The 25,935-nt window shown below is 42.0% G+C and overlaps 1 protein-coding gene across 1 annotated transcript; it reads left to right on the top strand.

Moving 5' to 3' along the window:
- Positions 1-951: 951 nt before the first annotated feature.
- Positions 952-25,931, top strand: LOC137795258 (inactive rhomboid protein 2-like). The gene is made up of 18 exons (XM_068592626.1): positions 952-1,080; positions 11,106-11,258; positions 13,265-13,428; positions 13,796-13,979; positions 14,596-14,817; positions 15,014-15,142; positions 15,703-15,812; positions 16,081-16,299; positions 16,387-16,498; positions 16,896-16,970; positions 17,460-17,621; positions 18,106-18,194; positions 18,335-18,398; positions 19,159-19,253; positions 19,384-19,459; positions 19,551-19,651; positions 20,346-20,499; positions 24,150-25,931. Exons 1-18 carry the CDS (start codon positions 1,075-1,077, stop codon positions 24,579-24,581), a joined length of 2,547 nt encoding a protein of 848 aa, XP_068448727.1. The 5' UTR covers positions 952-1,074; the 3' UTR covers positions 24,582-25,931.
- The last annotated feature ends 4 nt before the right edge of the window (positions 25,932-25,935 follow it).

The raw sequence follows: 25,935 nt of genomic DNA, 5'->3' as shown, positions 1-25,935 counted from the left end.
AATTAAATTAATAAAAAACTAAATAATCAGTGCGTTTTGTTTGTCTTCATCCTGCAGTTAACCAGCTTATAAGGTGCTTTTAGCAAAAGTGTATGTTAAGAAAATATCAAATATAAATACAATGGATAAATAACAAAAACAATTTCAGTTTTGGAAGATACCCATACCATGCTTGACAAAATCAAAACCTTTCCTTTAAAGCTAAAAACCACCCATAATGCACCATTTTCTTGCAGTAATGTAACAGACTCTCTTTGTTGTTCAGGGTTGGTGCTCGCGCCATTCAAAGGAAATGTCTGCTGTTGTGAAAACCTAAATGGTTTGTCATCAAACATTTAATCCTCAAGTATAATGCCAAAATATCTTCATCAATTACGGCCAATATTATCTATTTGGACACAAATAGAACATTTTGTTGATTATATATTGACAACCAACAGCTAACAAATCATAGTGTTGATGCTAAATATGTGGTGAATAGTCAAAAACACAGATTACTATAAAAGTGTTCCATATTTAAAAAAAAAACATATAATCAGGTGGCTCAAATTGGATTGGAATGAATACATCTATTTTTTAATTATGAGTTATAACATTCTGTAGTAGTCAGTTTTCACAACATGGTGGGTCTCTCTTCAGTTGATTATGACACTTAAATTACTTTTGGTCTATCTTAGCTTCCATACATTTAACATTTTACCACGCAAACCACCATTGTAGCTCAACAGAAGCTGCAGCAAAGTGTTAAGCAGTGTTACAGCCTCTGTGTTGGGGTTCACGTCACGACCGTGCGGGCTCCCCGCTGTGGGAGGGTTGGACCGGGCCCCACTTGTCTGCTCATGGGCACGGTGAGTCGTAGCTCCGCCCCCTGCTCCTCCGTGGTGATTTGTAGCTCCGCCCCCTGTCTGTTCGGTGGTGAGTCGTAGCTCCGCCCCCTGCTCCTCCACTCAGCTTCAGTCTTGGATGTTGGAAGAAGAAAAAGGGAAGTGACACGCCGCCGGACAGTATCTTACAGTAGCGTCGCTCCTTGGACGTAATTCCTCCGCTCATGAATAACAACCCACGTATTTCTTCATGGAGGTGAGTGGAATTAAACTCTTTGGACTTTGCATTTGTTTTTTGGGATGGTTAAAGTCGTTAGAAGTAAGCTAAACGTTAACTTAAAAACTGTTTAAGACAACGGCCATCATCGAGTTTAAAAAAAAATGATATGACATATTCAATATCGCCAAGTGAACTTGCATAAGTTCTCGGATAAAGGAGGTTTCATTGTGAACCAAAAGTTGTGTTTTTGGAGGACGAAAGGCTCAGTTGGTGACATCTCGTTACATTGTTAGCTCACAACGGTGGTTCTCGTCCAACGGAGCCGTTGGGCGCGTGCCTCGACAAGCCCTTTGTTGCTCTGCCGGGACAAATATAAACGAAGACCAGACTTCATATCACATTTCCCCCCATGTTGTCCCTGTGAAGATAATTATAGTCGCCATGTGCCGACAAATCCATTTGTTGTGACACCCCTCCCATTTGTTTTCCAAAGAATGTCGGAGGGAGTGTTCACGCGGTGTTTCACGATGAATGACCGGAAACTGAAACTGGCATTTTTATCTAAAATATAACACAAAACCAAATACATCGAAGTTTACCTTTTTTTTAAATTTAATTTTGTATTGACTCTAGTCTTAAAAACCTTCATATGTTTTTTTAAATGTATTTACACAGTGGAGGTTATATAATAAGCCAGTCATTAAATTGCTGCTCAAAACGTCACTGCAGATACAAAATGTATGAATGACCGTTTTGTTCACAGGTGTCACACAGTTAATTCTGCAGAGAGTAGAGTTACATCAGTTTGTTCCAGGTTTGGTCTTTCAGCAGATCTCAGAAATATGTGTGGGAGTCTGTCACATGAAAATGGCAAACCCCTTCTTTTTTTTTTGCAACCTCATTAGATTAATTACATTATGAGTTAATTTATATAATTTCCTAATAGTGTAAACTGAGTGTGAATGTTAGGTCAGTGTTACTCAGTTTGTGTTTGGGAGTTTACCTCTCTTGGTGATACATGTTGTTGTGTTGGATGATGAATGTTGCAAACAGTAGAGCACATAAGTTCAGGTGCCAATATAATGTTTTATTTGTTTTTTAAATGGAAATCTTGTGTCCTTCAGTTTTTAACTAGCCCCTGATATGTTGATAGTTTAATAAGATAAGTGCATCATGGGAAACATAGACAGTGTACAAAGCCAGTATTGCTTATACAGAACAGTTAACAGCACATTTGTAGGTAAATGCTTTTAAAAGAACATCAACATGTATGTATATACTAACACTTTAGTATTTATACTTATTTATAAGTTTTTCTTTTCTACCTTTACTAGTTAAGGCCTGTCGTCGCATTTCAGTACCATGGTGTCTGTTTTTATTTTTTATTTTTTTTAAAATATCTCCTCCATTAGCACATCATTTTGACTGTGAAGGCAGTGCCGAAAAAGTGTAAATGCATCCACTGAGCACAGAAAGTGTATAGCGCGCAACTAAGCAACAGCTGCATTTGCATGGCTGAACTGGCACAGCGTTTGCACCTCCTGCGCACCTGTCGCTGTCGGCGTTAACAGATTGTGTGAGAAAAAAAAAACGTGATCTAGTGAAAATAAGAAAATTTACACTACAAGGGAACACAAGTTCAGGTCACGCACGCATCATAATCAGCAAGCAAACTCTGTCTCGATTTATAAACAAGCCATGTGAAATGCATAAATTTGTCTTTTTTTTCTTTTTCTTGAATTTAGATGTTGTTTGTTGGTAAACCTGGCTATAAATCGTGTGTTGTATGTTTCTCTAGCGGTTTACAAATGAGGCGTGTTGGTCTTCAGGGTTCGTAAGTGAAGTGGTTGACACACACAAGTCTGACTGTTGCCTCTTTTGATAGAAGTTAGTGTGCAATAACAGAGTGCATCAGCTCATCGGTTTCAGGGTCTTAATTTTCACTTCCCCATCAATGCTCCACCACAGTCCATTTATAAACTAACAAGAATGGTGTACATGAAAAAGGTCTTATGTCTCTGCTCTAATAATTTAAAGTTTGGAAACAACTTTGCTGGTCTACTTCAAGTGTTTCACAGTGCCACAATCAAATCCTGTCATCGCTTCCCTTTCGAGGCTTTCGTTACATGATCTTATCTGTTTGGCAGCTGCTGCACCAGGCCCAGAAAATAGGCTTTTTTTCTCCTTTTGTTTTACAATAAGAACCCACTAATTTCACAGGAGTGTTGAACTACTGGATATACTGTTGGAATTTTTCCCTGTACTCCCATGCCAACCTGACACATTATCTAAAAATATGGGGACGCTCCGGAAAAGCTTTGAAACCTTAAGACTCGTAACCTTTTTGAAAGGATTATTTGGATTCTTTGGCTTTGCTATAAAGCTCTCAGCGGTGCAGAAAGTAGGCTTTATTGACCATTTGCATTGAAACTGCTCATTTTCCCTCCATGTTTCTTGTGAGATCCACAAGTAAAAAATGTCTTTACTCACATTCTTTTTGGCTCAGCAGCTAATTTGTGACAGCAAGTGAGAGTACATTGCTTTGTCCTTCTCAGTTTTAACACCCAGTCTGGGCCTGTTAAAACCCTCACAAGTTAACTGTTTTGGGTGACACATTCAACATGGACAAGTATGCACACACTCGTTGTAGCGATGACAGAGAGAAGAACACGGCAGGGTAGCAATACCGTGTTTTATGTGAAAACACGCTGTTTGGACACTAGTCTAATGACTTTGGTACATCTTCAGGATTGTGAGGAACTCTTAGTCTGGGAACACGGATGAGGCATTGCGTAGTATGCAGGTTTGGGCATGCAGACTCTCGGAAAATGGTGCAATCTTTTAAACTGTCTCTGCCTGGAACGGTTAAGTTGAAAGCCAACGTCCATTTCTAAACAGAACGGGTCGGTAGTGAACTTAAAATAGCTTTGAAATGGAACTATTGATTTGTGTGAGGCACCAAAGTGTTATTATTATCAGCCAAGATGAGATATATAATGGAATATGTAAAGAACCAAGGTTTTGTTTACAAAGGCATCATCATGAGATATTGTGGTTGGAAGTGAAGAATGAGGGGGCGGTTTGGATTGTTGCTGTGTTTGGCAGCGCACACACACACACACACACACACACACACACACGCAGCCACCACCGAAACGCTCGCACACTCTCCTACGCCTCGAGTACCATTCAACGAATTGCTGTTTGCTCGGTCATGATGAGACACACACACAGACACACAAAGACACAGACACACACACACAGCGCAACAGGGCAGGCAGAACAATCCAAGCATGCCGTGTGTATAAAGTTAAATCAGGAGAATGTCGTTTCACCATCAATTGTTTTAATTGTCTTAAAAGGGTCTTGTTAAAGCAGAGCCCTTCTGTTCGTTTCCAAGGCATTCTGCCAGCTGACTGCTGGCCTGTGAACACGCGAGGCTCTTTCACACTCAGTCCTTTCTGGTCTTCCATTTACAGCTTCCAACAGCTCTGTTTGTTGAGATGGATAGGCTGGCTACATTAGGAAAACTCTTTTTGTCAAACATGGAAACAGTAGAGAACATTTCTTGCTGTTCGCGTGAATTCATATTTGTAAATGTTGGTATTTTTCCAGTACGGCTAACTACGTTCTACAGTCACGCACCGTTCACATAAAGGGAAGCAGCTTTACATACATTGCCCGTCAAATAGTTTGACCGCATTAGGGAAACTGAGAAAGTAATGACTGTTTCATACTGGAAATGGATGAGATCTTATGTTTGGTGCCTAAAGCCGACATCAGACACAGTTCTCCCCCCAACTCTTGTTCCTGAGTCGCATTAAGCCTGAGGCGGCGATCCCAAAAAAGAAATGATTAATGTCAGTGAATTAACTAGATATTATCATTCATCCTCGTTTGACCAAAATGCAGATTTAGAGAAAAATATTGAGTGGTCTTACTCTTAAATCATCCTTTGGAGATCAATAATATTTATCAAATTTCACAGCAGCCTGGCCAATGTTTGCTCCAGAGAGAGAAGATGACTCTCCATATGCCAATAGGTAGCTAGAAATGGGAAAAATAATCTCATTGTACAATATCTTGGCACCAGAAAAGTGTTAGAGCGTGTCAATAACATTCATAAATTACCTTCAATCTTGATGACCTTTTTTATTTTTTTAAGAAATTTGCAACTGTTTGATGTTGGTTGGCTCTAGGTCAATTGCCTGGCTGTGTAAAGATACGATGTCTCCTCGTGCTACTATTCTAGCTCACACTTAGTGTGAGGTTGTCGCACACACAAATTAGCTAGTGACGCATTTGTCCACACACTTCCTGACAGTCAGACATAGCATCTGTGGGAGGATGTGAACATTGTCTGAACTTCATCACTCATACTAAATGCTGTCCTTAGACTTAATAATGAAATTAGTACAAACTCACAAATTGTCACCCCCCACTTCACGTTACACTGATGCGTCAAGTTTTTTTTTTTTTATCACACTTGCTCTTGAAGCCTCTGTGTACGTGCATGAGTTATCTTTAATGGATTTCAGGATGTTAAAATGTGCTCTTTTTGTGTTTTGAGGGGCATTTATTGGTAAACCTAAAGAGCACTCAAAGCATTTAAAACATTTTACAGGACTTCTTGTCGTTCAATGTTTAAGGTGGGATATGAAACAAAAACTACAGATGAGCAAACTGTGATAGGTGTCTTTTGTAGACGTCCTTCTCTAGAACTTCAGTGGAAATGTGGCGGATGTTAACAAGAACAAGTGATAAAGCAGTTTTCTAAAGGTCAGTTCTTCATAATAAGTCCAATAACAGCACCTGCCACCACAGCTGTTTCTGCTGTAACTGTCCATGGTTAATGTAGTTTAAAAATGTGTGAATAAGCAAAGCCTCAAATTTCTGTGACAAAAGGAAGGATGTCATTGTGCAACGTGGTCTGGAGCCCAGCTCTCCACTATCACACTTTAACTTGGTGTCAGAAAAGGGCCAGCGTGTGACATGTTTAACGGTCACTGCCTGAATCGAAGTTCTTTCTTTCTTCTCTTTCTATTTCTTTTATTATGTTTGATGATGAAACATCGTTCTGCAAGTGTTAACTCTTGGGAAAATTGGTGACTTTCACCAACAAAGTAGATTTGAAGCTTTCTGGACTGCTCCAAGTTGCCCTGGCGAGTCATGTAAACACTTAAAATGGAAAACTAGAAAGAAAGCTGCGCTTGGCACACACAACACTTTAGTTTCAGTGATACTCTGTTTCCCACACAGTGAGCAGCATCAACGAGCTAAATATTGTTGCGGAGGCACACAGTGTAGTTTCTTAACAATTCCCGTGGCTCAGATGTCAGAAGAATGCCAACAATATGCAGCAAGTGAAAGAGCTTGGTTTCTTTCAAAGTAGGCGTTGTTGATCATGTTTATTAGATGATCAACAGAAACTATGAGACCGTAAAACCATCTAAAGCTTCCATAGTTTAAAATCTGGTCTAAAATATCGAATCATAGTGTTTTTCAGTCAGTACGTGCTTTATCGTTCTGGTTATTTCCAGAATTAGTTTAACATTTCACCAGATATCATTTAGTGTTTCACAGCCAAAGTAGTAGCAGTAACAAATGTCTGCCCTGCTAAAATGTGTGCTCGGATGTGTATGAATGTGCACTGTCGAGGAAGTTGTGGGTACAAAAGGATTTCTCTAGTATTGCTCTGTCGCACCATTAGGCTAAATTCTCTTTTGAACAAAGTTTTCTCCAAAGTACGTGAATACTTTTTGAGTCCTTCTTTAAAAGAGCAGCCAGACAGAAACTCTCTCCACAAACATAACCTTGTTAATTGTAAAACAATACAACTGTACTTAAGCTCACGTTAATGAGCTTATGAAGCCAAGCCTGGAAAAGCCTCCTTGTGCCCTCGTCAATGGCCGCCTATACTTATCATAAGTCATTGTAAGTGTGATTGGCCCGAGTGAAGTCGGTCAGCTGCTGTGTGTGTGTGTGTGTGTGTGTGTGTGTGTGTGTGTGTGTGAGTGTGTGAGTGTGTGAGTGTGTGAGTGTGTGTGTGTGTGTGTGTGTGTGTGTGTGTGTGTGTGTGAGAGAGTGAGTGAGTGAGCGTGGCAGAAAATGTAACACGATATCATCCCTACACCCTTGCACGCGGGTCACGTATGCGGTTTATAAGATGGGGGACTATTTGTCTTTGCTGCATTTGCAACCTGTGACGTGAACATCCGGAGCTACACTGTTCTCGAGTTAATGAGCACAGTCCGGCCCGTCTCCAAGTTCACAGATTCAGAGGGGATTACACTGCCTCGAGCATCAGTCAATCGGGAATACTCAGAAACAAAGAAACACTGATGCGTGCTCAGGGGGAAGGGACTGTCACTGAACTATGGCGACACAAGGAACACGTGATTTCCCCCAACACACACTGACTGTACAGTCCCCGCTAATTATTAACGGGTGCGTCATGCACCGCTTGGATGAACCAGTGAATTGTTAGGTGCACGGATAAATTGTACTCTCCGTGTCATGTGATGACATTAGCAATGGATAATGTCATCCTTGGCATAACTCTTCCTTGCTCTTGGTATCTGAGATGGCAGTGAGGGAGTTGACCGGTTCCCCCGACACATCTGAGGATCGGGGATGTCTCGTTGAATTGTTTTTCTACGGTTCTCTGTTTATATGCTTTATTGTAACTTTTCCTTGTCTTCTTCTCAGCAAGCTTTAATTTAACTTTGATGTTTATCTTTCATTTCTTGTCATCTCATCCATGCTTATAGAAACAAGTGGAGCATTACTTATGTAAATGTATGTCATTTGCACCAAAATCCCACAAGCCAACTGTGGATAGTACATGAGTTAGAGAGAGCAAGTGAGTGCCTGGATGGTTAATGATTTGTAAGAAATCATCCGTGTTTATTTAGCAAACATGCCCCTATGGTGCAGCTGCTTGCTGATGTTCCACCATTCCCAGACACAGCTAGGGCAAATGATCGTTATGCATTCACTAAAAATAACTGAGCACATTCTTCAGATATTTTTCCTGTTGGTGGTATCAACAATCTGTCAGAACAGGTCTGCTGCTTTATTAGTCCGTTCTTCTGTCCGTGTTGTGAAGCCTTTTTATAATTTCTTTGTCTCATTTGTCAACACCGCCGTGTTCATTGAGCAAATCGGATTATAAAAGTAGCATAACAAGATTCAGCCTTCAGGAAAAAAATGATCTTTCCCCGAGTGATGCCATATCACAGTAGATTCCTGATTGAGATTCATGCTGTTTATTCAATTCCCCTCCATGCTCTATATCAGCAGTCTCAAACTCAATTTGTGTGGAAACGTCCTCTCCTTGGGGGACCGCTTGAGCACTTTGTTTGTGTTTTTCAACAATTAATTTGAGCATTTAGAAAGAAGCCAGCTGAGCAACTCCTCTTTCCCTCTTTCCTCCCTCGTACCCAGCTCTGTGGGTGTAGTAGAGCAAAGCCTCTTGAGATTGTATTCCTACAGCACAGCAGCTTTCTCCTTGCAGATAAGACGGGATGCAGGCTATTTAAACTAGATGATAAATAAATAATTGTCCATCTTGCGTAAAACTGTACTTCAGATCATTTGTTGCTACATGTTGAATGTGAACAATACAGAGGCTTAATTCTATACTCTAAAAACCTTGCTATAAAATGAAAGAAAAAAAGTTGAAAGAAATGTAGGCATTTATATTCAAATGCTTACCTTAAAGATGGCTAAGTATCACTATATGTACATCTGTTTGTCAAATCCTAATAAACAATATCATGATCATGTTCCCTGTCCCCTGTTAGCGCCTCATATCCTGTAGGTTACTATCACTGTTGGCTTTTCTCTGGAGATACAAGTCGTTGTCTAACTGCCTGTCCACATTCACAGCCTTTGATCCACAGCAGTCTCCCCGCCACTTGAGCACTCTGTCCATTAGCCTAATTCCTAGCTATTTCATTATCTAAGTGGGTGGGCTCCAGCCCGAGACCCACTACTCCACCAAACCACAGGGCTAGATTGTCTGCAGCCTCCTCTCGGTCTCAAGAGGACTGAATCAGGCTTTCTGCCCAAGCTTGAAATATTGATCCTACATAATTGAATAATTGAAATATACACCCCTATTACAATGAAGGCAGTATAGAAAATGCAGTTTTTTTTTGAGGAGCAAAGTAAGTGACATGAAGAATATGTAAAGCTCTGTCTAACTGTGCCTTGGCTCTGGAGTGGAAACTAGGCTATTGGCTGAGCTGGTGTCAGATTTCCCTGCTGCTGCCATTCCTGCATTCAGACACCAAGGGCCTCGCATTGATTTTGTAAACCACGACTCCTGGACAACTTCAAGGCTTTCAGGACCGTAATGACATAATGGATGTGTTGGCCAAGGCTTGTGTTTTTATTGGTTCATGTCTGCGATGCCTTCGCTTTCTCTGTCAATATTCAGTGTAGCGCTACGAGACATTCTGAGCGCCAGGAATAGACTGGCTGGCTGTTTCGCCGTTGACCGTGATTGGTAAAGACTGGAAGACAGAGATAAGTAAGTTTAACATTATTGTTTTAGTCCCTGATCGGACAGAGAGGCTGGTTATGAATCTTATTATATCAACTCAACTGACAAGTCTGCCACGTGAGTCATCTGTTATTTGTGTTGCTGAAGTGTGCAGCATTTGTGCACACGTGCGATGCAGTTTAGTAAATGTGTTCAGTCTGTAAACACTGACTGTATGACATTGATCTTGTCTTGTGTTGTGAGATGTCAGACATTATCGGATGATCTCCTTCAGAGCAACTTAATAATGAATGTAGACATAGAAGAAGCTTCAGCGACGAGATCGCCATTATTATATGCAGTCAATAAAGAGGATTTTTAAGGCGGCTTTTGGTTCAAGCCGAGAAGAAGGATAAAGATTAGTAAATCACCCTTAGGATGCATGATGATTTGAGAGCACTATTGATCGCTGTCATCTGATGTCATCGGCTGTAACTCCCAACAGCTTAACAGCTGGTGTATCAGTTGCGCTTTCATTAGTGGTCCAAGTGCGTATGTTAGGTGCTCCAAAATTGATTTCTAATTGATTTAATTGGCCAACCAGTTCCACTGAATTCATTTTGAATGTGAAATTAATTTGTTGTTTTTTTTGCGGGTAATTAAAGTCTCCTGTTGGGCTTAACAGTACTGCGTGAGGCGGCATAATCATGAACAATCAGTCAGTAGAGAGATTGTGAGGTTGAAGCTATCTGAATTAAGGAGCAGGACTACTTTTTGCACTTTACAGTAATTACATCATTTTTGTGATGTAGTGCATTGATTTGCCTGAAAAAAAAAGAATACATATACATGTATATACACATTTTATGACCAGAGGGTGGTTGGCAATGACAGAATTGTCCCATTGTTTAATTCTTTGTCTACCATGCTTTGTTTATTTAATTTCATAGTTCATATTTACAGTGAAACACGCATGGTCCTTCCTTTCCTCCTTAAATCAATTAACATACGCGCGCTGTATGTCAAGACTCGATCGCTATCTGTGACGTATCACCGTTTCTCATCTGCTGGAAGTGAATGCAGAGCTTTTTAGGGATCACTTAAGAAATTGCCTATGAAGGCAATTAAAATGCCAGGGAAGTAGTCAATGATTGTCAGAGCAGATTGAACTGGAGGAGAGCCAGCTGCCGCTAAATACACTGTTAATGAACTGTAATCAATTTCTTTTTGAGTTATTGTTGAGCCTATAAAGTAAAGCTGTAATGCACACATTCACCACAAGATATGCCCACCCTGTCCAAGTGATCCAGTTTACACAGCGTTAGTTTTACCATATCAAGATAGGCTACATGTTTTATCGTTGTTTTGTAGGTCATATTTTAATGTAGAGAATCTAAAATGACATCTGCTATTATCATCATCATTATTATAGATTATAGTCACAGCTTTTGTCTCATCTTCCAAAAGGGTGTGTATGAATATGCTATAGTTTGTCTTATGATTGGCTTCTAGGTTATATATGTTTCAATTATGTTTTTTAAAATAGCATGCATTATGATTTTCTCATCGCCAGCACTCTGACAGGATGGCATCACAGGGGGGGGAGGAGTCTTCTCTAAACGGAGGTCAATCAGATAGCCGTCTAAAGAGCAAGAAGCCACCAAGCCTTGTAATAGCCATCCCTCCGAGACCTGAGGAGATGACGTCCCACGACCCTGCCAAACAGGTAGGATGAGCGTTTCCCTCTGAATGTCTGTCGCTGGCTGGGCTCCTGAGGCAGATTGTCACTGAGAAGACTTCCTCTTGTAGCCTGCAGTTTTTTTTATAAATGCATTTAGGCTGCAATCTCTATTATATCATACTATTTGCTGTCATATATTATGAATTAACAAGACATTTTTTTTTTTTTTATTAACATTGATTTCCCTGAAGAGCTGGTGAAATGCTTGATGCCAACCATGAATGCAGTAAAGTCAACTGTTTTTCTGTTGCAAAGACCTCACCAAAACTTTAAAGAAGTTAGATAAGTAACTTTTTAGAAAGACTAAGTACAAAAAAAACTAAGTAATCATAAAAAAAATATATATTTTGAATCAGCCCCCCTTTTTTCCAACTCTGCAGGATTGTTTAAAAGGTTGAACTCAGTTGGGGTCCTAAAAAGCTCAGAGAAAGTCCCAGTATGAAGATTTAGAGCACATTCAGAAGATTGAAATGGGATTAAACATGCTCGGTCAGCTGTGATTGTAGGAACTTCAGTTCAGTTTTATAGGAGACTAATCTCAACAAATCTTTCAATATTGGCCTGACATGTTTCCAGCAGTTATTGCAAGTAATTCATCTCACTCGTGTGGATGGACTCTTTGGATGTTCAATTATTTGACTACAACTTTATATATACGTGGAAAGGACAAAAAATACTTGTGGCACTACTCTCTTTTTAAAAGTTTAAAGAGATTAAACAAACTTGATGAGGCTTAATGATGTCCCTCTGTTCAGAGAGACAACTGCCTTGTAGTTGGTCTCATACATTCTCCCTCTGTGGACCCCAGGCCTCGAACACAAATGATGGCATTGCAGCAACACAAAGTCGCAGTTAGAGTTTAATTGAGCATGCTAAAGTTAAACCGTTCCCAAGTTGTGTAATAAACATGCAAATAAAGAGTGAACTCCGGCAATTTACTGCAGCCTTGAGAGAGAAAAGAAGAAGCAGAAAGAGGTCATATGCTCTAAATGTGGATGTTTCCATTACTCGGATCCATTTGAGTAATACTACTTTTGGAAATATTAGTTACAACTGAAATATTTAGTCGTACATGAGAACGTGCGTCCAGGGGTCGTTAAACACTCAGTTTAGCTTTTTATTATCTGTAACATCTGAGACCTAAACCTTGTTCTATGTGAACTGGTATTGTCAGTTGTTGACAAAAAGTCAGTCTACCGGCCATTTACTTATAATAATTGATCCTAATACCTGATGTTAATCAGGCCCATAGAGATATTTAAGTGCGCAAATCCTGCATAACGTTTACATTAATATAATTATTATGTGCAGCCATTGCTTTTGTCTGCAAGCTGCTTTGCAGTGGCAGAAACTGTGTATCTCCCTATCTCAACAAGCTGAGCCTCCAGCCGAACATACAGGCCCTTCAGAGCTCGCCTCGAGCCCCATTAACTCTCAGAATGACATCGCCATTAGCCTCGGCAACTGCACAGTCGGTGCAGGTTAAGATAATGGAGTCTTACTGCACCCAGCATGATTGAAGAACACTAAAAACGGCATACATGAGTAGATGTTTAAAAGAGAGAGCAGGGCCCTTTTAGTGAAACCCGACCATGCAAAATAATGACTGTGTCCACATTAAATGTGCACTTAATCCAAATATGTCATTAGTGGGACTTACTCTTGCCACTCACTAATCACCGATTTACTTTCTTAACAAACTTATGATTTGAAAATAATTTTATCTGAGGGGCTCCCTGCAGTCCTATGCAGCAATAATTAATTGTGTTTTATTCTGCTAATTGAACGATAAAGCACTGTAGGCTTTCATGATTATCCATGTTGCTGCTGCTGCTCCATTATTTAGGTCTTGATATATTCCTGCAACTGTACCTCCAACACTAATTAACACCTCCATTTTCCACTGTATGAAGGCACTATTTAAATGTATTATACTGTAACAACAACTATATCACTGTACCGTATCGGCGTTTCTCCTTTCCCTTGGTCAGCCACTACGGCCGTCCCTGAAAAAAAGCGCAAGCGGTCAAGCACCCGGCTCTGCGTCCGAGAGCATCAGTGGACCCAGAGATGCAACAGGAGATGGAGGCTTCTCCTTCAGAGACAGAAGGTCAAAGTTCGGAAGACAATCGTCGCTCTCGCAAAGCATCCGCAGGTAAGATGAAGAGTTTGTTTATTGATTTTGTTCATGTTGATGCTTTAATAGTGACCCAGCTCATGAGCCCATGGAAAATATAAAGCGCTCTACACCAAAGTGTATTATGCAAGAAATGCAAGCGCGGTTCCATACAGGTCATTCACCCTAAAGAGTCATAAAAGTGCATGTTCTGGTCCCCACAGCTCATTCAGCAAAAACAACTATCCTGTTCAGGATCCCTCTAATCAGTAGACAGCCCAGACAATTATTTTGTCAGCAGTCATCGGCCACATATCCCAAAAGTCCTGTAGTTGAGTGGACCATGAACAGCTATTCAATTGTTCTCTGTGATACTGAGGCCACCCTCTTCTTTCTGCACCTGCAGGAATACAGCGCAGTGGTTTGGGGTGGGGGAGGACTGTGAGACCAAGCAGCAGTTATGGCACAGGAAGAGCCTGCGCCACTGCAGCCAGCGCTACGGCAAGCTGAAGCCCCAGTATAGAGAGCCTGAAACGGCCTCCAGCATCGACCAGGGCTCGGACTCGCCAGCAGCTCACAAGATGCCCAAGGTATTCCACCGACATAGAGACATATGATCCCTGTGGGCCTTCACGCTCTGATCACATCCAGATAAAGGTTCTGTTGTAATTCATTGGTTTAGAAACTTTTGACTGACTCGAGTACATGTATAAACCAAATTCTCCTACCACGGAAATAAGTTCCAAAGATGGGAAAAAGAAACAGGATGAGACACAGCAGGCTCTTAGCCATGTTGCCTTGTCCCACTCTCTACTCATTTCCACAGTAGTAACTTTAATTAGTAAGACTTGTGCCACCTGTATGATGGCAGTGGCTGTGAGAGGCTTTTCTGTAAGAAGACGGTGAGAGTGAAAAATGTGTCTGGCCGAGTGCTGCGCAGTGACAGACGTGGACCATCTGTGCTCCAGATAAGTCATGTCACTTCAGTCTGTGTCAGACAGCTCCACTCATGTACTCACCATCCAGTATTTTATTTTATTTATTTTTCTTCATCTCATCTGCTTTTTTAAAAACTTTTCTTGACATCTTTTTGCACACATGATGAGAACTAGCTTGCTCGACACATTAAAACACAGAAAACTCTTTTTAAATTGTAATGTCATCATAAAAATATTTACGTGACGAACTACTCCCTGTTTTTGGTAGATTGTGGATCCCCTGGCACGAGGGCGAGCCTTTCGTTGCCCAGATGAAATGGACAATCGCTCCCCCAGGACGCCACACACCGCTGAGGGGGGGCCCTTCACCCCGGGCATCACCTCACTCAGCTCCATCACCAGCCAGCGCTCCGGATACAGCCGCTTCCCCAGGCGGAAGAGGGAGTCTGTCGCCCGCATGAGCATCCGAGCTGCATCCAACCTGCTGAAGGTGGGTCCGGTGACGGAAAACCTCTGTGTGTCTTAGGGTGTATTCTAGAAAGGGAGGGCACAGTTGTTTTACTTATTCTGCAGCAACAACTTTACCTTAAAGGTTTTCATAATTGTTATCTTGTGTCTAAGTAGAGCAAGACCTGATCTTAGGAACGTCATGAATGTGTAAAATAACGTATTCTTTTGTTGTTCAGGGTCGTAGTGGCTTGGCAGGGTCCCAGACAAGTCGCAATTTCCCCAAGAGGAGTTTTGTCAGGCCCAGCTGGATGGACGAGGACACCGTGGACTCAGCAGACACATCCAAGTCACTCTTCTTCAGCAAGGTCAGCTGTCCCTCTATCCTCCTTTCTTTGGCATTTTTTTTCATTTTAGTTTCTACATCTTACTTCCTTTCCCTCCCTGCATACATCAGCAGTCACACTTCCACTTGCACTGCTAGTCTCTCATCAGGCTACATCTTCTTTAAGTTGCTTCTTCTTCTTCTTCTTATCCTTTCCTTCCTTATATGCAGCCATATCTAATAAGTATGTATTTGCCAAGTATTCTATGAATATCTACAATATTCTCTCTGTCAAACTTCTTCAATATGGTTTGATGTGTTTGAATATATATATATATATATATATATATATATATATATATATATATATATATATATATATATATATATATATATATATATATATATATATATATATATATATATATATATATACAAAATTCTTAACTGTCTGTATTTAGACCCAGCTTGATGTCTTCTGTAACTGGAACAGGATCCTACTGTCTAAACAGCAATAAGGCCTGGCCGCTAATAATTACCGCTTTCCATTTTTTCCGCATGTCCTCTTCCTCCTCTGTGACCTGCATTGCCTCTGCTGCGTAGGTTGATGCCCATGATGAGTTTTACTCTATGGCTGATGACGTGTTTGAATCGCCTCCCATGTCTGCAGCTTTCGCTCCAAGCGAACAGCCTGACCAGAAGTTCCCAAGCCTGTGAGTAAATGCACATTTAAACGTCTTTAGAAACTCACTGAACTGGCTCCACTGACTCGAAAGCCAGAATATTCAATAATCCTTATTTTTCTCCACACAGTCCATCATTAAATAGGATTTCTTCATTTTCTTGTATTTATTCATATCATTTCCATGCAATGGTCTGATTTGTACATCTGTTAACGTCCTACCGTTCTGCTTCCTCCACTGCTGCCTCGCCCACTCTCACCATTTGTCCATTTCTTTTCTGCTTTTCTCCCAATCCCAGTAAAGACGTATCTCGAACGCCCAGGACACCAACAGTAGGACCTGAAAGGAAAGCTCCTCGCCGGGGCGGTCGCATCGCCTCCCAAGTGAAGCACTTTGCGTTTGACAAGCGCAAGCGTCAGTACGGTATGGGCGTTGTGGGGAAGTGGCTGAACCGGCACTACCGACGCAGCCTCAGCAGCAACATCCAGAAGCAGCTGGACGACTTCCACAGCCACAGGTCAGGAATGAGGAGATCCCTCTGTGTATGTGTTGGCTAGTCACAGCATTCACCTGATTTACAGTGGTTCTTTGCTGTCTGTTTTAGGCCCTACTTTTCCTACTGGATTACGTTTGTCCATGTAGTAATCACTTTGCTGGCCTGTGGCACATACGGTTTTGCCCCTGTGGGGTTTGCACAACATTCTACGTCTGAACTGGTGAGTAGGCTCAAAATGTACTGACTGAATTGGATTTCTTTGACATGATTGGTTGCATTTCACTCCCAAGAGGACATAAACATCCTGCTATGTGTAGGGCCAAAGTGGCAGGTTATTGTTTTTTTGTGCACGAACCTATATGCACTTCTATAACCTGCTCAATCTTCTTCTTCATGGCCTAAAGCATGTTAAATTGAAACCAACCTTTATTTATTCAAGCAAACATAATTCATCAACAAAAAGATACATTTAGAGACAAAATGTGTCTATATATATATATTTTATCATCCTTTACTAAAGAAATTGTAGATGAAAATTACTTTAAATGTTTTGGTACTTTCATATTATACATGTAGCAGATCATTTCAAAACTGTGTCCCTGTGTCGCCCTCTGTAGGTGCTGAAGAATAAAGGTATTTATGAGAGTGTCAAGTTCATCCAGCAGGAGAACTTCTGGATTGGTCCTAGCTCTGTAAGTCCCCTGCTGTGTTACACTACGATATGTTTTTCACTATCAACATAGATGGACACTCGCAGTAGATGTAGATCCTACATCCACAGATCCTAAAATGAAAGAAGCCGAATTGGGAAATACATACGGGATATTTTCTACTATTTGACAGCCTGGCGTATCATTGCGTGACACCTGACACTTTTTGCCTCGCCTGTTGCAGCAAGGTTACACCCTCATTACTTCGACTTTATCACTTACTGCATTTCCTGTCACATACTGTTGCTCTCATCAAGCTCTAACCTCACCGACTCTATTGCAAGTTACTTCCATAAAACAGTCAGATAGGTTCACACTTCACGAAGTGTCAATATTTTGAACGTACGTACAGAAATGTAATCTACAGCCAGAAATAACGCATATGAGGGATAGATTTTGAGTTTTTCTTCTCTGTAGATCACTTCTTTGCCAGGTTTGTGTATTTTTACGATTATTTCCTCCACTTATCAGGATGACCTGATCCACCTGGGGGCCAAGTTCTCACCGTGCATCCGTAAAGACACACAGATAGTTAGTCTGATCCAGAGGGCCAAAGACATGGAGAGAGAGTCCGGCTGCTGCGTTCAGAATGACAACTCCGGATGCGTACAGACCCGAAAATTGGACTGCTCCGTAAGTGATTTATCTTGCACCTTCATACTTAGTTTATTAGCTTGTCAATATAACAAACCTTGCTTCAGTTTGAGAAAGAAGTCAAGCAAAAACACTTCGATGAATATGCACCGGAAACTGCGATTGAAAACCTTCCGTAAGGCGATTCTGCTTAAGTTACACACAGACCTATTGCCACAAACTAGAAACACACTCCTTGCACGTAAGATTATAATCTGTAAGCATATAATCACCGGTTTTACGCATACACATAGCACAGTTCTTGCCATAATTATATTTGCCAAGCAAGAGTAAATCCAACAAGATTTAAATGTAACAAATACAAAGTTAGGAAGCTAAACACTCTTAAGATTTATACTGTTGACTGATATTTCTAGATTTGTTGTGAGTGTTCAAGATGCACACTGATTCCTACTTTGTTCATTATTATATTCTCTGTTAATTCTACGAAGAAAATGCTAAAATTGAATGACTGTGGCTGCAGGAGACGCTGGCCACCTTTATTAAATGGAAGAATGAGCATGTGGGCCTCATCAACAGGTCCTCTGGTTCCGTCTGTCACCAGGATCCCAGGTGAGACTGTGCACGTGGCCATTGAGCCACCTGACGCGTAGAGCGCCAGAACAGATCAAGCAAGTCGTCATTATTGATTGTCAAGTTGGCTTGTCATTTCAACACTTCTTTTGTCCTTGTGTGTTGCATGTTGTGTCCAGATTGTGTGAAGAGCCGGCCTCTACAGAGATTCATAAGTGGCTAGATGACATCACCCAGTGGCCGGTAAGGGGACATTGTTAATTTGGAAATATTTTCTTCATTCAGTGTTACGACGAGAAACCGGTTATGAAACAGTCTCAATGTAAAACTGATGTCTCTGTGTGACCGACATAATTACACAAGACCAACCATGAGACGAGTGCCCTTTTCTACCTATACTGTACTATCATATCCCCGAGATATCAGCTGAGTCTGCAACTCCGGGCAGAACGCGGATAACTCTGTGCTTGGCGGCAGCGTGGCAAAGCCCTGTTCCTGGCCGGAGGAGTAGCCGTAGCTGACATGGGCGGAGCTCTCCGCCCCGCTGCCGAAACCTCCGACTGCAGGTCGAAGGGGACAGCCCCGAGTCTGAGCCGAAGGACTTTTTGGTGAATGTGGCTGCTGTAAATCAGTTAGTGATGTTGGGAGGATCTCCATCTGTAGAAAGATCCATTGCGTGTGCCAGTAGATGAAGTGATGCTGCAGCTGGGCAGCAGGGGCTGTCTGCGGCTGCAGGACCTGGAGCTCCTGGCAGCCGACAGTGACTTCACGCTACTAGAGGCCCAGGTTGCACTGCTGGAGGGAAGGGAGGCACAGGAGAACCAGAACTAGGCGGGGCAGACTGGCAGACCCTGTTTCTAAAGCGAGTTTGTCACCTGCAGATCTTTACGACACAGGTTCACAGAAACACTACCGCTTTTGTTCACAGGGGGTGCCAACAATCCTCTCTGTGGTCCGGGATCTACAACAAAAAGTAAACGTCTCATTGCTTGTCCTTCTACAGGTGTGTACCTTTCCCAAGAAGTGGAACCACACCGGCTACAGACACATGGACTGTAACATCAAGGGACGACCGTGCTGCATAGGAACTAAGGGCAGGTGAGTGTGCTGTGTCTTGACTTCAAGGCATGCCGATATCCACGTGATCTACGGTTCCACTTCTTAATTGGCTACATCGTCACGTCATCTGGGGAAGATTTTAATTGGTTATTGCTTGTCCCTCCTGTAGATGTGAGATTACAACCAGAGAGTATTGCTCGTTCATGCATGGTTACTTCCACGAGGAGGCCACACTCTGCTCACAGGTACTGTGTGCGTGAGTGTATGTGTTACATGTGTGTGTATGTCTGTCAGTGTGTTTGTACATTTTTTAAACTGTGCACTACTCTTGTACAGATCCACTGTCTGGATGACGTGTGCGGCTTGTTGTCGTTCCTCAACCCTGATGTTCCTGATCAGTTCTACCGTCTCTGGCTCTCTCTCTTCCTCCATGCTGGGTACGCAATCACAAACCTCCAAAGTCAAATATTTAGTCTCTCTTCAAGTAAACATTATTAAATACATTTTGATGGGGCTCTTAGTTTTCTTATTTCTTCCTTCTTTTTTTGCCTGATTTCTGTGTTAAGTCGGCATCAAGTACAGTTGTAGCCACTGTGAAAGTTACACTTCATAGCTTCTAAATAGCATTGAGAGAGTGGTTAACATGTTTTGGCAAAGTGTTAAGCCTATTACGCTGAGTCAATCAGCCATTCCAGTCGTTTGCTATGTATGATAACTAAGCATGGTTTCATTGTCAGCACCCTTCGGGATTAAATGAGGCCCCAGTGCTTGTGAGCCGCTCACTCGCATGAATACTGATGCTAATACTAGGCACAAGGATAAATCCCCTGGGTCTGCTTTTTCAGACAAAGAAGCCAATGAGGCTTAATTGAAAAACGTGCAGATGTTTTGCAGTGTGTTAAAAATGCATATACAATGCAATACACAAGGTTGAACTACCAGCAGACTGCACATATGTGCCATTCTCTGACGTGTGTGTGTGTGTGTGTGTGTGTGTGTGTGTGTGTGTGTGTGTGTGTGTGTGTGTGTGTGTGTGTGTGTGTGTGTGTGTGTGTGTGTGTGTGTGTGTGTGTGTGTGTGTGTGTGTGTGTGTGTGTGTGTGTGTGTGTGTGTGTGTGTGTGTGTGTGTAGGTTGTTGCACTGCCTGGTGTCGGTGGTGTTCCAGATGACCATACTGAGAGACCTGGAGAAGCTGGCTGGTTGGGTCCGCATCTCCATCATCTATATCCTCAGTGGTATCACTGGAAACCTTGCCTCTGCCCTGTTCCTGCCCTACAGAGCTGAAGTGAGTTCTTCACATGAACACACTCATCCAGAGACATGAAATATACATAAAGTGCACACATATACACTTGAATCAGTGGGACTACTTTTTGGTTCTAAGCTCCAAAATCATGTAACATTCCCTGAATGAATTAAAGACCCAAAGCTGCTGTTCTTGAATTGTTCCATGCCACCTCTATATTTAGGCTTAATGCTGCTAAATCGGGTCTGAATGTGGACTAAGGCAGCCTTTACCATTCATGTTGCAGCAGACAACATGAACAAAATAGTTATCGAAAGGTAAAAACCCTGAGCACGTTACCATTATAATTATAGTTTGTTTGCCTGCTTCTCGCACTCACTGGCTTAGCTCAGCTTACCCTGGCTCACTTACTGGAGGGGAGTTTCTCATACTGGGGATTATTGGAGCAGAGCTGGCGGCCCCCATCGAGGGCAGTTTGAGGGGTTAGGGGGAGGAGTGCACAGGAAACACCTCATGGTGTTAACTGTGCAAGTGCCTGTTGAAACAGAGCTTTGTTGGAGTGGATAACACTTCATGAGACTGCTTTACTGTGGCTTGTTTTGGATCCATATAAGCACCTTTGAACAGACACAGGCTGCCACCGATAGAGGCTGTAGACTCATCAAGAGAGAATTCAAGATTAAAAAAGGTGTCACTGTACTGTAATGGTTGACTGGCAAAACGATCTATAAGCACGTGCACCTCAAATGAGTTGCCAGCATGTGTCTTTTATCGCTCTGCATGGGTAAAGGAAGTACCCTAGGCTGGGAGTGTTGAGAAGTGTTAATAAATATGGATGGATGGATTAATAGATGGATAGATAGATATATTGCAAATATTATTTTGACTAAACAGGTGAAAGCTGTATATTGGTAATTGGATACACCTGTCCTTAGTTAAAAGAGTATTCCTAAAGAGACAAAGTTAACTTGCTAAATATGAATCTTAAAGGTAAAAACATGAGAGCGGTACCTTTTGTGAAGTTCGGTGTTGACTTTTCAACACTGGGGAAGAGAGACTGCAACTAATTAAGTGGTGTTTGCAAACAAGTTTCAATCGCTAAAAGTTAAGTGATTCTCATTAGACATATTGTTTTATGCCACACACTGGAAGACATTTAAGCAAGAACCAGGAGATCTGGCAAAAAAATGCAAAAACAAAGTGTGGATCCGTCCAAATCACTCAGTGTACGGAAATAACACTCTGGATTACCTACATTTTTACTGGAACGTCTGTTCTTTTCAGTGTGTCTCTGCAAAGCCCACTTTCCCCTGTAAGAGATTAGTCTAATTCCATTGTTTGGGTGCTGTGCCACAGTAACAAAAAAAAATAACAAAAACTTTTTTCGCAAAGACATGATTCTGCATCTTTATGAACACAAAAGCGTCCTTCTGGCTTGCTTCTTTGTATTTATGTCTTGATGTCATCCAGAAATCTGTTATCGTCTTCATAAGCCGACACCAATTGCTCTCACCTGATGTCTGCGTGCCTCGACCTCAGGTGGCTCTCTGTATGACGCACCTGAGATGCGAGAGGCAGGAAATCCCACCATCCAGCTCTGCTTAGCACCGACAAGCTCACAGGGCTCCACACACCAGGAATAACCAGAGGAAGCACATGCAAGGCACAACAAAGGACGGTCATGATGCTTAAGGAGGCCATTTAAGTGGATTATTCTCTAACTGTTGAGCTAAGGAGACCCTGTGGCAGCTGTGACTGGAATAATGATCATTCTCATTAGTAAAGCTGATCACAAGAATTGTGAAAGTGTAACAACTTCATTTACTATTCTTAAAACTCTGCAGAAAGATGTTCATAAGACAACACCAGGTTTCTTGCATTTATGGTACAATACAACGATCCAAGTGACTAACCACGAAAGAGTTTTATTTAGCATTTGCCCATTTTGACTCTATTACATGCGGTTTTCAGCACTTAATAATCTTTGCTGCCTCACTATTTGGAAGACATGGATTGCAACTTTGACCTATGGAGAAACTAGGAGAGTTTATTTTTGATCTGCCTTCAGTTAGATTGGTTGTTCCACTCGCCAATATGGTTGCAGAATGCATTAAGTCCCGACATGAAAAGATTTGGTTAGGTTTCAACAGATAAAACAATGCGCAGACTTAAACATACACGCCCAGTCGTGTGGCTGACAGTGTTGTAGTTTAATCTTTGCTGATCCGATCTTTAAGTCTGTGCCTTCTAATTAACAGTACAAACGGTCACCCTGAAGTGTAAATGGAGGTAATTTACATGTGTTGCTTGCCAGAAAGAATTAAGAGAAAGAGGACAGTATGTCGGCGACAGTCCGCCTCACAACAGCGATCGCGCTCAGCGGTCCGACAAAGCTTGTTATCGACTTGTTAAAGCGACCCAGGGTTTCTCAATCAGGCTGTGAGCACGCTCACATAAAGAGGTGGCGTTTACAGCACATGACCAATCACAAATAAGGATGAGTATGCCGTCATCAGAGCAGCATATTTTACAAATACAGGGAAAATATAAAGCATACAATAAGGCTAAAAATATGGTCTCACACGCCACAAGAATACATCAGCAACACATTAATTTAACATAATACACACATTATTCTTCTTATGACTAGAACTTCTCTGTATTTGTGTAATATTTTCTAACAATCCACCCACCGATCTTTGATTGGTCAGTAGACGGTACTTTTATACGATGTGATCTGCAGCTTATTTGTTCAGAAGTGAACCTTTTATTGTGGGACTGGAAACTCAGAGTTAATCCTGAAGTTACCTCGCTAACCCCAAATCTTGCTCCAGTGAACAGGCCCCTGGTTTAATGTGGCCTTTGCTCCCTTCGGTGTCAGTAATAAATATATTCATCAGAATTGATCACGACGAGAGCAAACAGAAGAACAGAACCTCTTGTGTCTTTTGGAAGCCAGTCAACGCAAACCGGATGCGTCACATGATTAACTAGATGCGGACCCGAATGTTGCGTCTGTCCATGGAAACTAACGCGAGTGTGCAGAAAAAGAAAACGTTGTCAGAACAACAAAAGGAATGGTTCTAAGCATTAGCATCACGTTGCGTGTGGGGCGGGGCTGCGTGCTCCTTTTCTGTACGTGGGAGTTTGACCTCTTCACAGATTAGCCATCTGCCCGTGACCCGGCCAAGCCTCCAAACTGCTCTGACGTCACTCTAATCTGCTCACGTTCACTGCCTGACCCGGGGCTCGTACTGCCGTTCTTCCACAGAACTCGATCTAAAACCAAGAGAGAGCTAAACCCTCCTAGATGGTCACAGTGAGTCGGCAGCAGTGTGCACGTTTAATCGTCTTCTGCTGTCAGGAAATTAGTATTTAACATCAGAAACATGATCTCTTGTACATTATTGATCGCTCAAGAAACAGAATTCTGTGTAAGACAATTTAACTCGTATATATGACCCACTTGTATGATGCTGTGTTATCTACCAAATAAGCGGAGCAGGTTTTCACTGTTCAGAATGTTATTGAAGGACCTCTGAAGGCTGTCAACTACCGTCAAGGTCTTTTAAACGCCAGAGATAATGCGTGTGTCCAGTGCTTGGTCATACATGTTCGGTTTCTATGTGAAGAAGAACTCTTTCATCTTTTTGCCAGGCCTAAACTTTCCTCTCTTCCTCTCCCTCCAGGTGGGTCCAGCAGGGTCTCAGTTTGGACTCCTCGCTTGCCTGTTTGTCGAGCTGTTTCAAGGTTGGCAGATCCTGGAGAAGCCGTGGAAAGCCTTCCTCAAGCTGTTGGGCATCGTCCTCTTCCTCTTCCTGTGCGGTCTCCTGCCGTGGATCGACAACATCGCCCACATCTTCGGTTTCCTCAGCGGCCTCCTGCTCTCATTCGCCTTCCTGCCCTACGTGACCTTCGGGACCTTCGACAAGTACCGGAAGCGCATCCTCATCGCCGTCTCAATGTTGGCCTACACCGGGCTGTTCTCCTCGCTCATCGTTTGGTTTTACATTTACCCGATTAACTGGCACTGGCTGGAGCATCTCACCTGCCTGCCCTTCACAAACAAGTTCTGTGAACGGTACGACATAGACCATGACATTAACGATGTGGTGCACTAATCGCAATCCTGATGTGACTGTGCTGCCGATCCACTACCTTCTCATCACTGATCAGGTCAGCTTAAGAATATTCTTTTATTATTTGCTCATCAAAGGAACTGATCAATGTCCTTGTGAATTACACTGAATCAGTCTCTTCTTCTCGACCTTTACCTCCATAAAACTGTACTGCTTTTTAATTCTGAGTCAAGTCTGGCACTACCTAGCATGTTCATTTGCTATTGGGCTAGTAACCGGAGGATGGGAAAGGATACTCAGGACGACAAAACTGCTGGGTGGACCTGAAGATGTGTTCCACAGAGCGAGGACTGTCTGTTTCCTTCAGCTCAAAGTCCCATGAATCTAAAGAACCAAATGAATCACCTCGGTACTGCAATTACGTTTCCCTCTAACTCTGTGGACGACAAACAGCAGAAATGACAAAGGAGGACCGATACCGTGGGGGGGTCGTCTGGTATCTTGTGGCCTTGTGGACTGAGATGCATCAGAGGCCTCCTGTCACTAGTTTATGTTGTAAAACACTGGGTTTAGTGCACAATGCTGCCATTCAGTCCGGCTGCTTCAATCCGTTTTCTGGTCGTGAATGTCGAGGCATGTCGATGTCGTTTGGAGCAGTGAAACGTTACGCTCCCAGTATTACCTGTGCAGCTGAAATGTTTCAAGTGAAATGGCAATGGTCAACTACGGTAAGATTTCTATCTAAAACCACTAGTTGCCTTAAACAGACTATGCCATTTTACCAAGATGCCACATTTGACTTGTGCATACTTCTCGTGATCAACTCGCAGCATGCTGATGAAAACCTTACAAAGCAGCTCCACGTGCTGCTTGTACAGTATATGCATGTTGTTCTTCCTCCCAGTAACTCACGTTTTGTGTACGTCACTGCTACAAACAGTCAAGCTCTGCTTATTTCTCATATTTGGTCCCATTTGTTCACCACCAGAGTAGTGTCTAAAACCGGTCTTGTTTATTTACTCTGAAAACAATTGTGAAAACAATATTTATTCCTGAAGTGATAATCTAAACAGGCATTTTTGTGAGATCGTAGTAACTTTTGTACTGTATCTAAAGTGAAAGAGTTCTGCCTCAGGCTCCCGTTAATTCTCTCAGATGTAGTTTGATGTTTGCATAATTTCAACGCCACCATCTGTCTATCAAACATACTGTATAGTAAGTGTGAGCTCTTTATAAGAAACCTCTTAACTGTGCCTTCTGACATGCGAGTGTTTAATCTGAGCTGTCTTCAGTCAGGACCGCATGCTGCAGTTTCACTGCTGTGTTTGTATTGGGACCAAATCATTTCACTTTTTTCTATTTGTTGGAATAAAAAGGGAACGTTTCAATGAACTTT

The sequence above is a fragment of the Clinocottus analis genome, unplaced genomic scaffold (assembly GCF_023055335.1).
Source record: "Clinocottus analis isolate CAN_PGR_092001 unplaced genomic scaffold, fCliAna1.0.p SCAF_27, whole genome shotgun sequence".
Lineage (NCBI taxonomy): Eukaryota > Metazoa > Chordata > Actinopteri > Perciformes > Cottidae > Clinocottus > Clinocottus analis.
This window is presented reverse-complemented; position numbering and strand designations above follow the sequence as displayed.